We start from the raw sequence: 14,927 nt of genomic DNA on the forward strand, positions 1-14,927 counted from the left end.
TTGCATTTTTCACTCATAATATTCTTCAGGAAAAGCAAGAAGAGAATGAATTACGTGCTCTCCCTCCCCCTTCACCTGCACAAGTAACTGCCTTGAGTTTTACATTGATGGAGGCAGCAAAAGAACAAGGCATATCTGATAATGATTTCCAGATCCGCCAAAAAATGGTATATGAAATGGAGAAGATAATTCAGCAGTCCTTACCAGGTAACAGTAGATTCATCAGTGTTCTTTGAAGCAAATCATTTTTTATCATATTCCCTCCCCAGTACAATTGGGCTCTTCATACAGTGTGACTTGCATGTGTTCAAATGGTGCACAAAATGCCATTTGGGAAGGCTACAAGATAGGATGATGTTAGCTTAGTTTTAGCATGCCTCATCGATTTGTGAGATATTCATTGAAAAGATGTTTCTTTGGACTCTGTTGTCTTGGTGGGTTTAAAAGGTCCAATTATCTAGTTTTATTTTGAAACATTAGTTTAACTATAATCATTCAGGAATATGAAGTCCAATCTGATCTATGCTTTTGCAACTGTGCCTGAGTTGGTTGCTTCTGAATATATTAAGAGTTCTTCCCTTCAATAAGAAAATGTTATGCTTCTCATATTGGAGGAACATAGCACAACTCACTTGCATTTGTAGATCCCTTCCAGTTCAAGGCTACAACTGAGAGGATAGATTTTACATTATTTCTTTACCCAATAAAATAAGAAAGTTGTTTGCTACATTTGGATATATGAACATTTTGTTCATGGAAACTAAGCTGTTAGTGGATAAAATCTTTATCATTCTGCTTTCATTGTGTATTGTGTAGCCTGCCTCTTGTCATGACATTGTCAAATAGTGATATTTAAGATATTACTGGTGGGGAAAATCACAAGCGTACTAGAAAGATAAATGGCAAATACTGAATGTTACCATGCTCTCTTAGTCATTGTTTTCAATCATGTTATTAATACCTCTCTGAGGGACTTTGTATAGAACAAATGTCTTTCGTGGATTTTACTTATGAGTAGAAATGTTGAAGTTCTTTATCATGTGTTTTTCAAGGGATGTTGGTGTCACAAATGGATAATTGTGCATTTATCATACATGACTATAAACCTAGGGTGTATGTGTTGCTAAGTTGCTTGGAGATGATAAATATGACTGTATTTTCTTGGACTGGTCTCAGGAACATATAATGGCTCTGTATCAAAAGCTTTCACCATCCTACGTGGTAATTACATCACAAAGAGACAAAGGCTTGTGCCCTTGTCAGTTGTATATTATAAATAATCTGAACTGCTGAAAAACCTATATAGTTTTTCACTAACACATTGTTCACAATTTGTGATTTTTTTAAACCTTAAAATACCTTCTAACAGGAAGGTAAAATAATGCAATTTGATATACTCCAAAATTTGGAAGTTCCTTGCTAATACATTGACATTTTGGACTGTAACCATAATAGCATCAGTTTTGAAAAGGGTAATGAAAACTGTATGTCAGCTTACAGACTCTTTTCTTTATTTTCAGAGTGCTCATTGAGGATGTATGGGTCTTGTCTAACTAGATTTGCTTTTAAGACCAGTGATGTAAATATTGATATAAAATTTCCCTCCAAGGTAAGTTTTTTAAAAAAGTGATGTAAACGAATTACAAATATTTGGTGTCTAGTGTCTCAGATTTCCCCACTAGGTTTCTGTAATAGGAACAATGTTCTTGACCTGAGAATACATTATACAAGTATTCCCAGCAAGTTCCACTAAAAGTGTTATTATGGTACTTAAAAAAAAATTGACCAGCTATGCAATTTAGCTTCATCTGTAGTTTCTAAAATTTGAGGGTAAATATATTGAAACTTCATCCTAATTCCAGTACAATCTATGTCCTTAATCATAATATTTAACATAACAATTAACCAGTCATCTGCTGGGAGTTCCTGTTTGTCACTTACCTCTCAGGGGCATTGGAGTTCAGTTTGGATTGGTAATGTGGGGAAAGGGAACTTAAGCCTCCTTGCACAATGTTCCCAAACTGAAATGTTCCTGGATAGCCACAGCATCTCTGGTTGAACAGCAGTGCCGGATGGAAGATACTTAAGCCCCCTTTCCTCTTGTCTATAGTATCAGTTCAAATCAGGCCCAGTGCATTCCAGAATTAAGTTTCAGCAAGGAGATTTGAATGCATGGCTGCTTGGCAAACTTAAACATACCCAAGAACAACACTGTAATGTATGACTAGGTCATACCAAAAGGCCTTGGGTGGCCTGGGCCCTGCATATATGAGGGACCACTTCTCTGAATATTTTCCCCAGAGGGCTCGTCAATCGAACAATGCTAATTAACTGAGGATCCCTGGTCCCAAGGAAATATAGCTGGCCTCAACCAGAGCTTTCTCAGCCTTGGCTCCTGCCTAGTAGAATGAGTTCCTGGGCAGGATCGGGGTCCTGTTGGAATTCTCTGAATTCCAAACGGCCTCTAAGATAGAGCTCTTCTGCTGGGCCTACAGTTGAAGCCAGCTACACATAATGATATTCAGCTAGATAATATCTATAGCATATCCCGGGCCTCCCTCCTGCCCCCTCTGCATTTTCCCTCCATCCTCCTTCTAATAGGCTATAACTGACCTTAGAAATTCAGGATCACTGCAACACTGTTGTTTTTATACAACTTTTAATATGGTTTTATTGATGAAATTGTTTTATTTAATTTTATACTGTGTAAACCACACCGAGACAGGTAACTGAGAAGACCGGTATATAAATCGTGCAATAAAGAAAGGGGTGGGGAGAAGTTGCATAATTACTTGAAGGTAAACACTTGTCGAAATTGAAACTAATTGGGGGTTACTATCGAATTAACATCCTTTTATTTGGGTGTTCAATAAGTGTGTGCAATAACAGCAGTAAGGGAAGAGGATAATCCCAAGAAAGCAGTTGGAACATGCAGGTCTGCCATAGTCCTAAAGAGGTTTTGTGGAACAAAGAGATTGGATGGACTTCTGAGTGACAGTAATACTGTTAGAGAATCTTTGGTTCCATCTTATCTTTTTATTACAGCATAATTATTTACACTTTCCACATTGACTGACTCAAAAGAACATGGTAATACCATCTGTTGATTTTACACAGATTGCTAAAGGAGAGCAATTATTTTTACCAAGTTTCACAAGGCAAGGAGCCCAGTCAAAGAAGGAGCTGATAATCAGTTTAGGCTTCTGTCTTTACAGGTTTAAATCATAACCAAGAATATCCAATATCGCTTCTGTTTTTAGTTGAACATCTTATTTCTGAGATACTTCTCCCTCTTTGACCTAGCACATGCTATTCATTGATGTAGGTTAGACTGTTTCTAATCTCCTAGAGGCCATATTTTCCTGTTACTCCTTTGTTCTAAGGCTATTATAGTCTGGGTTTCTGGATTCTCTGTTTTGCATATTTAGCTGAGAGATATAGCCTGCTATGATTCTGACCAAAGTCTCCGTGGTCTTTGGTTAAGACCAGCAACTGTTCTCCTATATTTCTGGCTACATCCGTGATGCATAGTTTGTGTGTTATTCTTAGGCCTGTTTGTTGTTTTCAATGGTTTGTTTTAATATTAATAATTCTGATGTTGTCATTTTTATTATTTTATTTTATTCTGAACTCTCAGCCAAGTCATTGGAGAGGCAGCACATAAAATCTCAAAAAAAGGCTACCTGCAAATTGTACTTTATTCTTATCACACCTGTTGCAAGGGAGGAAAATTACAGGATGCCATTGTAATGTATCATGTCACATTCTGGGTATTTCTGGAAGGAGCCAGATTAACAGGCACCAAGTATCTGCCCCTAGTCCAACAATCTGGATGTAGCTGTAAAATGCAGGAATTTATCTTGCCTGTAAACCTGGCCCATTCCAACTCATTTAAAGCCTTGAGATATTTTATTTTATTTTATTTTTTTAATAATTTCAAATTTTATTTATAATCCATTACAAGAAAAAGAGGGGAGGACAGGCATTACCAAATTTAAGGATGTATTTTGATGCATGTAGTCTGGTTTGGATAAAGGAATGGATAGTTTTTAAGAGAACAGAGATTATTAACATTAGAAGGTACAGGCTTGAGGTTTGGTAAAGCCTTGAGATATGATGTAGTAAATTGCAGATACTTCAGTAATGGCTGCAGGACACATTCTGCCATGGGATAAACCCTGCCCAAGCCAGACAGCAGTGTGTCCATATGAGGGTACCAAGCAGGTATACTCAGTCCCAGTTGGAAACCCTGAATGTATTTCAATACCATAGCTGCCTTTGCAGGTACATACTCAGTATAGTTGTACCATAGTGTGCTAGGACTTCATACCTCTGAGAAATTGTCTTCATATTCCAGAAGCAAATACACTGGGATCTCTTTGGACATGTAGAGGCCCTATAGGCTGCCTTTTACACAAGCAAACAGGCCTGAATTAGATCCTATGACTTTTGAAATATGATTGTCATGTTAATTTTCACAGTACAGAATGAGGGTAAGATACATTCTTTCTTATTTTTTTTAGATGAGTCATCCAGATGTTTTGATACAGGTGCTTGATATTTTAAAAAACAGCGGTAAGTTTGTTTTTTTCTTTATTTTTCACTTACATTCTTTATAGTTTGATGATGGCAGTAGAAAGGGGAGCTTATAGCTGGGAGCTGATAATTTTAACCTGTTATATTACCTAGATTGTATATGTAAAAAAATGAGATATCTATGGAAGGCGCTTCTATTTCTTGATATACTCTTATTCTTTTTTGTTCTCCTTCAGCTTCTTACTCTGATGTGGAATCAGATTTCCATGCCAAAGTTCCCGTTGTTTTTTGTAAAGATGTTAAAAGGTTTGTGAAATTTGTGTTGTGATTATGCTAAATTAATTTAAATTAATTAAACTTAAATTTATTATTTTAAAAACCTTTGCAAATTGAAAAATGTAGATCTTTGAGGAAAAAGCTCTAAAGCAAAACCTCAGATGGGGAAAGAGTAAATATTGTCACAGATGCCTTACAAACCTGCAAAAGGCATAATGTAGCCAAAGTGAAGCAATATTAAATCCCATTTATTTCAGTGGGAAAAATTTAAGCATATTTAGTGAAATCACTACAACATGAAAGTGCTCAGTAGTTTGGCTGGATTGTGCTCAGGTTAAAAAAAAAGGTTAAAGTGGTTTTCTCATGGCTTGTGTGGTTTCACTATTGCTTGTGGTGTAGCTGCTGATACAATTAAGTGGTAGCATGGTCTCCACATGGCAGCAATTTCAGCAATTTCATATTGTTACATTGCTGTACCATTACATCAGTAAGTGCAACAGGTTTTCCAAATTATCAGCTTTCATTTTTTTAAACTGTCTAGCACTTTCCTTTGCAATGATATGCCTTTTCTCTCATATAGCCACAACACAAGGGGCTAGAGACTTTTTAAAGAAAATGAAAGGGAATTTGCAGGACCTACTGCACTTACTGATGTAACAATGTGTCGATATAACAATATGACATCATCCTTTGTTTGTATTTAAAAGGCCTCCTGATGTATATGTCTCTCTATGTGTGGAAATAGTCATTGCAGGGACAGAATCAGAGAAAAAACTTATCCACCCATAGAGACTGATTCCATATGGGGGAAAATGCCAGGCTGGCATATGCCGGCTAGATAACCCATGGACTAGATCAGTGGTCCCCAACCTTTTTTGGGCCAGGGACCATGAGGGGGGGAGAGGGAGGTCCAGGGACCAGGGGGGAGGAGGTGCAGTCGCCAGCATGCAGGCAGGCGCAAATGCGCAGGTGCAGCTGATCTGCACCTGCGCATTTGCACCCTCTGGCACCCGCACCCCCCCCCCGCAGCGGGGTGCTCGCTGCATCGGGGCCTGAGAGCAAGCGCCGCACCATGGAGGGGGAGGGAGCTACTGCCTACTAGCGCCCCTGCCTCCCTCCCCCTGCTACAGCCAAGGGCTCTACGGCCCAGTACCGGTCCACAGCCCGGGGGTTGGGGACTAGACGACCCATGAGGTCCCTTCCAACTATGATTCTATGCATGGCAGTGGTGCTAATCCCCGGTTATGCATGATGTCATTGGCCCAGCCCTGGCCCATTTTAGGGTATCCATTGCTCTGCAGCAAGGGATTGTAGATGTTTCCACCATCCTTTTTTTGTTTTGTTTTTCTGTGGGCACCATGGGCAGCTATGTTGGGCCAGGCCCATGTGCACATGTTGGGCTATTCCAGGCTCCTCCCCCCACACATGGTGTCCTGGTAGGGTCAGAAAACACCCCATTCAGGAGCCAAACGCACTGGGTTTTTTACTTCCACAAGGCTGGGATTGTGTCGTGGTGCAATCCCACCTTCTTGAAAGTAACCCCCCGCCACTGCTGCTGCGAAATGCGGTGGAACCTTTCCACCCGGGCTGAGAATGTGTGTCTAGCGAGATAAATCTTTCCCTGTTCATACACAGGTGTAGCCACCACTGTGCATAATGGGTCAGAGTGGCTATCATGGTTTTACTGTGATCATTCCGAAAAGCATAGACTGCTTTTATATGACAAGAATTGTGTGGTTTGTTGTGTTATCAAATTTTATTCACTAGTTAACAATCATATGATTTACAGCTTTTCTTACATTTTTTTTTCAACATCAGTGGTTTAACTTGTAAAGTAAGTGCTGGAAATGATGTGGCCTGCCTTACAACCGACCTGCTGGCTGCACTCGGCAAACTAGAGCCAGTCCTTGTTCCTTTGGTTTTGGCTTTTCGCTACTGGGCTAGAGTAAGTTTATAAAATACATGAATTTGTTTGTTGAATGTGCACTTAATATGTAAATATACTTTGAAGCATTACACTGGGTATGCTCATAGTACTGGCAATATGAAGAGTAGTCTCTTTAGTTATATATACAGTTATGCATTTGTCATATTGGATCAAATGACATTCAGATGGCTGAGTACAGAGCTGCTGTTTCAGGGGAAGCATATGCTTTTGTGTTGAGACTTCTGTGTCCCCTTTCCCCATTAAAGATACTTGCACTAACTGAACAAATGCATTAGATAGTCAGATGAGATTTCATAGCAGCCTTCAGTACAGTACTTTTAAATCAAAATCAGAGAAGGTTCACTATATGTTCTGAAACACTTGGGCACACAAGCATTTTTCTTAACCAGAGTGGGTTCAATCTTCCTCAGCTGGCTGTTAGAAGCCATTGCAGGGGGGGGGGGGGGAGAAACTGCTGAAAATCTTACATGCACAGTATTTTCTTCTCAAAATGTTGCCTAAGATTTGTAGTTGCCTAAGATTTGTAGAATGTTGCCTAAGATTGTAGACCCTGTATGGTTTCCATTAAAAATCATTGAGCTAGAGATTCCTAAATAGCCATATGATATGATATGATAATTGACAAATGGAAGGGATAAATGCAGAAAAATGAAATCTCTTGATTCATTCTTTCATCACTTGTCCCTTTTTGCTGCAAATCTTTTAGCTACAAAAGTTTTTCCAAGCCATGTTACTGGCATGTGGTCAAATGCAGGTTAGGGCTTGGCTTGGATCTTGTCACTAACAATACCAACTCAGAAGGCATCAGGTACCCTTAACACCTCACATACTGCTGGTGATTGAGAGGAATCTGAGCCCTCGGCAATGAACAGTGTTTCTGTGGGAAAGATGGAATGTGACAACTCTGTCCTCCTTTTTAGTTTTATTGGACCTGGGAGGAAGGAGAGGGATGCTTAGTCAGCTTAGGCGTTTGAGCTGCACAGACTACATTTGAGAAAGCCATGACGTGGTTTTACACTGTGACTCCTAATTTAAGAACCATTGATCATTACTGCTCCATTTGCTATACTCTGGGTTTTTTTTTTTTTTTTTTGCGTGCTTGGTGTCACTGGTCATTTTGTTATTGGTTGTTGAAATAATTTCAGATGTATACAGGTCTTTCTCCAGTGACTGGAAACTGTTGGCAAAGCTGAAGGGTTGTAATATCGGAATGTTTTTTTCTTTGTCTTTTTAAAAAAATAGAAGTTCATTGCAGTATTCTAACCTGTCTTCTTTTTCTTTCTAGTTGTGCCATATTGATTGTCAGGCTGAAGGTGGAATCCCCTCATATTCTTTTGCCTTAATGGTGATATTTTTCCTTCAACAAAGACAACCACGTATATTACCATCATATTTAGGCAACTGGGTGAGTTAAAAATATTCCAAGCAACTGTAAATTAGTTCAGGTAGAGCCAAGAAGAACTTTCTACAATGTACAGCAAGTCTCTTTGAGAATAAAGGCAGATTTATAAGCTGTTTATGGCATGGTAGTTTTACATTCAAAGAATAAAATCAATTTGCCTTAGCAATGTTTGAAACAGCACTTTGGCTATTGGTTACTCCTATTATTAAAAGGCTATTGAAATTAACAGTTTTATAGCCCTGAAGAATTCTGTCAATAACCAGACAAGTGGTCTGTCCCTAATCATAGTGCTACTTAACGATGGAGTTTATGTTTAAGAATAGTTTTTGATTTAAAATAAATAGCCCACTGAGACAGTTTTTGTTTCTTGCACATGAATTGGTTCTCTGGATGCCTTGTTTGGATTTAGATCGATGGCTTTGATTCTAAGAAGGCTGATGATTACCAGCTGAAAGGCATTGAAGATGAAAAGTTTGTGGTGTGGGAATACAAACCATCATATAATGGAGCAGGGAAAAACAGAGCAGGTGTGGAAGGCAAAGCTAAAGCTGACCAGCAAAAAGGTGGTAACAAGAAAGCAGCAACTGTAGAAACAGACACCCAGAGTCATCCAAAGGAGAAAAATGACAAGGTACATAATTTTATTGTAATGTAAATTGACCAAATTGATGTAGGATTTTAACACGTACTTCACATTAATACCTGGGTTCAGATAGAGTCCACTGAATGTAAATTTTACCTTTAGTATTCTTGGACTCATAAAATTTTAAAACCAAGGAATGAGAAATTTAAGTTTTCCTTTTTTTCCCTTTTTTCAGTCTCCATTAGCATTGGAAACGCCAAACCAGATATCTCTAGGGCAACTGTGGTTAGAATTGTTGAAATTTTATACACTGGAATTTGCTTTGGAAGAATACGTTATCAGTATACGGGTACAAGAACTTTTAACCAGAGAGAACAAAAATTGGCCTAAAAGGCGAATAGCCATTGAAGGTGGGTGTACTACACATGATAGAATTAGAGAACTCTTTTTATGTTTGCCTTACTTGCCTATCTCTGTAAATTACGTGTGTCTTATATTTGAAATTATGGAGGAAATTGTATGTTTCAGCCTTGCAAGTAATTTTCATGCGCCCATAACTATTTGAAAGTATTATTTTTAATATTACTTTTGTAGAATCTTTCATATCACTAGATAATTATGACGCAAATTATTGGGTTCACATTTTTAACAATTTAATATCAAACCAAAAAATGTACTTTTACATTTTTTATGACTTTTCCCCAGAAGGCTGCTGTGGGGATAGCACTGAGGTTTGGCTGTATTAATACCATGTTAAAATCATGTACTGCAGTGTTTCCTTGTCTCTAACAGTCTAGACAACTAACTGATAAAGTAAGGAGAAAAATTATATTTGGATAACCATACTGACTGGTATGGGAAGCACAGCCCTGCTCTTTATATTATTGTTCAGCCTTGTAATAAGAATAATCATATTCAAGGGAAGATGCTTTCTTGCATAACAATTTGTATTATTTTAAAAACAATGTGTTCATAGTGTACTAACTGGGAACTAACTTGTCTTTTTTCTAGATCCTTTTGCACTAAAAAGAAATGTTGCACGGAGCCTGAACAGCCAGATGGTCTTTGAGTACATCCTGGAGAGGTTCAGGACAGCATATAAGTATTTTGCATGTCCACAGAATAAAGATGGAATTAAGTCAAAACTCGATACCAAGAAAAAAGAAAAGGGAAAAATTGGTAACAAAAAAAATGGAGAATTTGTAACCAATTGTTGCCTTCAGCAGCAGGTCATCATTGCAGAGAAACAGAACACAGATAATGGGTGTGTTATACAAGCATGTGAGTTTAATGAATGTAGTGAAATGGAACCTACGTCCAGGAGATGTACTTCCAGCAACTTAGATAGTTTTCTGATAAAGAAGCCAGAAATTTTAAATACAAAATCTGAAGACCAAGAAGAAACTGTATCCCTTATAACTAGTGAATGCTGTGAATTAAAACAAAAATCACTCAAAGTAAAAGTTGATCAAGAGCCTTCAGTTGAAGAGGAACTAAGCCACCATTGCATTTTTAGTGAACGTAAGTCCCACAACACAGATACTGTTGATGAATTATCCAACACTAAAAGTAGACAGATTTCAGAAATGGAGCATTCACAGAAGAGTATGTGCTCAGGCACTACCACATCAACTACCTCGCACAACTGCCAAGCAGTAAGAGAAATTCAAAATACTAAAGATGAAGTCATCACAGAAGATATGCATTATGTATTTGATAAATTTATTCTGACTTCTGGAAAGGTAATGTCTGCACAAAACCTTATTGTATGGTTTATTACAGAAGTTAATGTACTATATGTTTTTGTCATTCAGCTAGTAGGATAACGAAGGATAAATTCTTTGATCAAAGCCTGGCAAACATGACATCTGTCCATAAAAGAGAACAGGTTTCTATAGCTCATAAGTGTTCTGTTGGAAGCCCAGCCAGTTTCAGTTCTTTCTTTTCCTTTCTTAGGTAGTCCATGTACTTCAGCTCAGGGTGACCATTCTAACTGACTTGCCAGCAGCAATGCCTGGAAAACTGCAACCACAAACTATATTTTTTATGAGATGCTGCAGACACATGCCCTCTAGCAGTTGTCTCCTTCAGTAGGGAGGATCCTGTAAATCATCAGGGGATATAATTTGCCCCAGAATGTGAACATTTCTTTTTGTTAACTCTTTCCTGTTTGTTAACTTTTTAATTATCTGTATGCTAATTTGCTACTCTTCACAGATCTTACCAACTGCTTATTCAGTTAATTATGCATTTTGACAATGTATCTGAAGAATACATTCTGCAGGGGCTTGGACTTCCCTACCTAGAATGGTTTTGCTGCTTTCATTATTAGTATCAACCACTCACTTTACTGTTAAATATTAAGTAATGAGAATGATAGTAATTAAAGCATATGTATAAATTTGAGTTAAGCTCAGATGCTGTTTTCTGTTTTCTTATTTAGTAAAGAACGAAAGTTCAAATTGATGTATAATTAAATCTCACTATGGATGTTCCTCATTCTCCTTTTTACCTTCTTTACTTTTTCTCTGCATCTTGCATTCTTTGGATATGTGTCACTTGAGTTAAACTTTGTCATGGCAGGAGATGGAGGGTTAGATAGAGGGCTTCCAGTGGAGACTTCATTGGTTATGTACAGTGCACAGTCATGTGTTTCTCCCAATTTCTTATATAAAAAGAGGCTTGAAAGCTACCCAGTAAGTTGAGTTGAACCCATTTACTACTTGAAACACATCAGATATCCATAGAAAAAGTCAGTTAAATAGTTCAAAAAGAAATAATTTTGTTTTAATTCTTCCATAGCCTCCAACAATAGTATGCAGTATCTGCAAAAGAGATGGCCATTCCAAAAGTGACTGCCCAGAAGATTTTAAAAAAATTGATCTGAAACCTCTACCACCAATGACTAGTAGATTTAGAGAAATACTTGATCTAGTCTGTAAAAGATGCTTTGGTAAGTAAGGTTTTGCTGCCAGTCAAATTGTGCATTCTATTTTAAAATTTAATATTGGTTTACTTATAACCTAAACGTTTTCCATATTGAATGGGAGAAAGTTCCTTTGATGAGATAGAGATAGATGGCCCTCGACCCATACCAGTCTGGCTTCCGCCCTGGCCACGGGGTGGAGACCGTGCTGGTCGCCCTCATGGATGATATCCGGCGCCAGCTGGATCGGGGCGGCTCCGCCATTCTCATGCTTCTAGACCTGTCGGCCGCATTTGATGTGGTCGACCATGAGTTATTGGTACACCGCCTCGCCGGAGCTGGAACAAGGGGGACTGCACTTCAATGGCTGGTCTCCTTTCTCCAGAACTGGATGCAGAGGGTTGCGATGGGGGAGAGTATGTCAAGCCCTTGTAAGCTTCCTTGTGGGGTTCCGCAGGGGGCGATACTCTCCCCCACACTTTTTAACATCTATATGCGCCCTCTAGCCCAGCTGGTCCGGGGCTATGGGCTGGGATGCCACCAATATGCGGATGACACCCAGCTCTACTTCCTAATGGACGGCCGGCCGGACTCCATCCCGGATACATTTGCCAGCTGTTTGGAAGTGGTAGCTGGATGGCTCAGGCAGAGTCGCCTGAAACTCAACCCCTCCAAGACGGTGGTCCTGTGGCTGGGCAGAAGAGGGCAGGACCAGGAAGCGCGCCTCCCATGCCTGAACGGGGTGCAATTAACACCTGCACCAGTTGCCAGGAATTTGGGGGTGACATTTGATACCTCCCTCTCTATGGAGGCTCAGGTCACCAATGTAGCTCGGACGGCATTTTTCCATCTTCGCCAAGCACAGCTACTAGCGGCCCTACCTGTCCTTGGAACACCTGGCCACAGTGATCCATGCAACGGTCACTTCCAGATCAGACTTCTGTAACTCACTCTACGTGGGCCTTCCCTTGTCTTTGACTCGGAAGTTACAGCTGGTCCAAAATGTGGCTGCCAGGGTCCTCACTAGAACACCTTTGAGGGCCCACATTCAGCCGGTGCTTCGTTATCTGTACTGGTTACCAGTCTGTTTCCGAATCAGATTCAAGGTATTGGTATTGACCTTTAAGGCTATACGTGGCCTGGGTCCCATCTACCTGCGGGACCGCTTGGTTGCTTATGCCCCCCGCAGGGCACTCCGTTCTGCGGGTATGAATTTACTGGTTGTCCCGGGCCCACGGGATGTTCGCCTGGCCTCGACCCGGGCCAGGGCCTTTTCAGTCCTGGCCCCAACCTGATGGAATGGCTCCCAGAAGAGCTAAGGGCCCTGCGGGATCTACCAGCTTTCCGCAGGGCCTGTAAGACGGAGCTCTTCCGCCAGGCATATGGTTGAGGCCAGGGCAGCTCTCCCACAAATCCATCAGAGGATCTCCTCCAATATTGAGATCTCTAACATCGAGATCTTGCGCCTCCCAATTGGTTGTTGGCCGGGCAAGCAGCCAATCAGAAGCCGCGGATCGCCTCCCCCGGGGCTTGGGGAGCGTTTTTAGGCAGCGTGCAGGTTTTAAAACGCTCTCCAAGCCCTGGGGAAGGCGATCCGCAGCTCCAGGAGCCACGGATCGCCTTCCCCGGGGCTTGGGGAGCGTTTTAAGGGGCGGGGCCAGGGAGCCTACCTTCACTCTCGGCGGCCAGCAAAGTAATGTCCGACGTGGAGTGAAGGAAAGCTCTGGTGGGGGGTGGGGCGGGTTGGGAGGCGCTTTGCGCCTCCCAATTGGTTGTTAGCCGGGCAGGTAGCCAATCAGAAGCCGTGCTGCACGAGGCTGCTGATTGGCAGCTTGGGGGTGGACTGACCAGCGGAGGGGCCAATTGGGAGGTGCTTCGCACCTCCCGATTGGGCCCTCCGCTGGTCAGTCCAGGGGAAGGGGCCTGGTCAGTCCAGGGGAAGGGGCCCAACAACCCTTCCTCATCCCGGACAGCGCCCACCTTCGGGGCCCTTACTCTTTTATTTAGTCTGCGCGCCGCAGCACCGCGGGGCTGTTTTAAGGTAAGACTTCCAAGGCAGTGGGTATAGTCCAAGGTGATGAGAAAAGTGATTTTGGTAATCAAGGTGTCCAGGACCATTCTTGGATGCCCTCCCGGCCACCCTGGGAGGCCCCACTCACTACTGATCCCCACAGAGAGGACAGGGACACCACAACTCACATGAGGAAAATGGAGAGCCCTGGAATGAGCCCTGCTGGCCAGGGCAAGCTGCCACTGGCATGAGAAGGATGCCTTGCTGCTCCCCAAACCACAGGGAATCATGCTGCCATAGCAGCTGCCACTGGCCCTCACCAGTAAAAGGACCAGGGCTGATGTGGCAAGCCAGAAGATCCCTATATGGGGCCCCCACCACCAAGAGAGGGTCAAGAGGGCCCTGTGGGGAATGTACATTCCTGTGCCGGTGATAGCCTGGGAGGCAGCCCACCATAGTGGGCAAACAGGCCTTTAAAGTTTGGACAGATTTGTAAAATAAATATAAAATGTCATTGCTGGAAAGCTCTGGGGAGGTCTTAGAAATTAATAAAAGTAATCAATGAGATCTGTGTTAAAATACTTTCATTTGATGAATATATTGTTAAGCCTCATTTTTTCTTTGTTTAGATGAATTGTCACCTCCTTTCTCAGAACAACAAAACAGAGAGCAGATTCTGGCAAGTTTGGAAAGATTTATTCGAAAAGAGTATAATGGTGTGTAATAGAAACATTTTAAAGTATATTTGGTTTTCTTTAAAGATGGTGTATATTTAATAAGATATACTGTTCTAAAGTTTTGCCTTCCTTGCTACCTCCTCGTGGTCACTAGAAGGAAAGAAGTTGGCAGCCGGAGGAGGTGGGTACTGCATTCTGATCATATTTGTACTCACTGTAGATGGGGGATTAGAAGCAGCTGTTGCCTCTCCCTACTTCTCTCCTGCTTTCTTACCTTCTTTGCCTGGCAGGGGTTAGCTACAGCAACAAGTTGGGAAGGAAAGACAGAGAAAGAGAGTTGCCATTGCTCATCTTCTCTCCAGTGTAGGGAAGTATATAAGAAGCCACAGCAGTTTTGCTGCTTATTACCTTCTCTGGTGGCTGCCTCCAAACTCCAGCAGCTGGAAGTCCCCCCCCCCCCCGAGAAAGAGAAAGGAGCACTGGCCTTGTTTACTTTATATCCTGTGTGGATGTAGGCCAGTGCTGCTTACTGCCTTCTGTTGGAAGTGTCCTTTACACACACTATTGA

At 41.2% G+C, this 14,927-nt stretch overlaps 1 protein-coding gene across 3 annotated transcripts in view; it reads left to right on the forward strand.

The window, feature by feature from the left end:
• The window catches only part of TUT4 (terminal uridylyl transferase 4), a 53,106-nt gene that overhangs the window by 18,385 nt on the left and 19,794 nt on the right, over positions 1-14,927 (forward strand). For all 3 annotated transcript variants that reach the window (XM_077333735.1, XM_077333737.1, XM_077333736.1), the window contains exons 5-15: positions 30-207; positions 1,521-1,609; positions 4,524-4,575; positions 4,773-4,842; positions 6,631-6,757; positions 8,046-8,165; positions 8,572-8,793; positions 8,981-9,155; positions 9,757-10,487; positions 11,548-11,698; positions 14,312-14,398. In XM_077333735.1, coding sequence (XP_077189850.1) covers positions 30-207; positions 1,521-1,609; positions 4,524-4,575; positions 4,773-4,842; positions 6,631-6,757; positions 8,046-8,165; positions 8,572-8,793; positions 8,981-9,155; positions 9,757-10,487; positions 11,548-11,698; positions 14,312-14,398 — 2,002 coding nt within the window. The remainder of the gene's footprint in view (positions 1-29; positions 208-1,520; positions 1,610-4,523; positions 4,576-4,772; positions 4,843-6,630; positions 6,758-8,045; positions 8,166-8,571; positions 8,794-8,980; positions 9,156-9,756; positions 10,488-11,547; positions 11,699-14,311; positions 14,399-14,927) is intronic.

This window comes from Paroedura picta, chromosome 4, assembly GCF_049243985.1.
Source record: "Paroedura picta isolate Pp20150507F chromosome 4, Ppicta_v3.0, whole genome shotgun sequence".
In the NCBI taxonomy this organism is placed as follows: Eukaryota; Metazoa; Chordata; class Lepidosauria; order Squamata; family Gekkonidae; genus Paroedura; species Paroedura picta.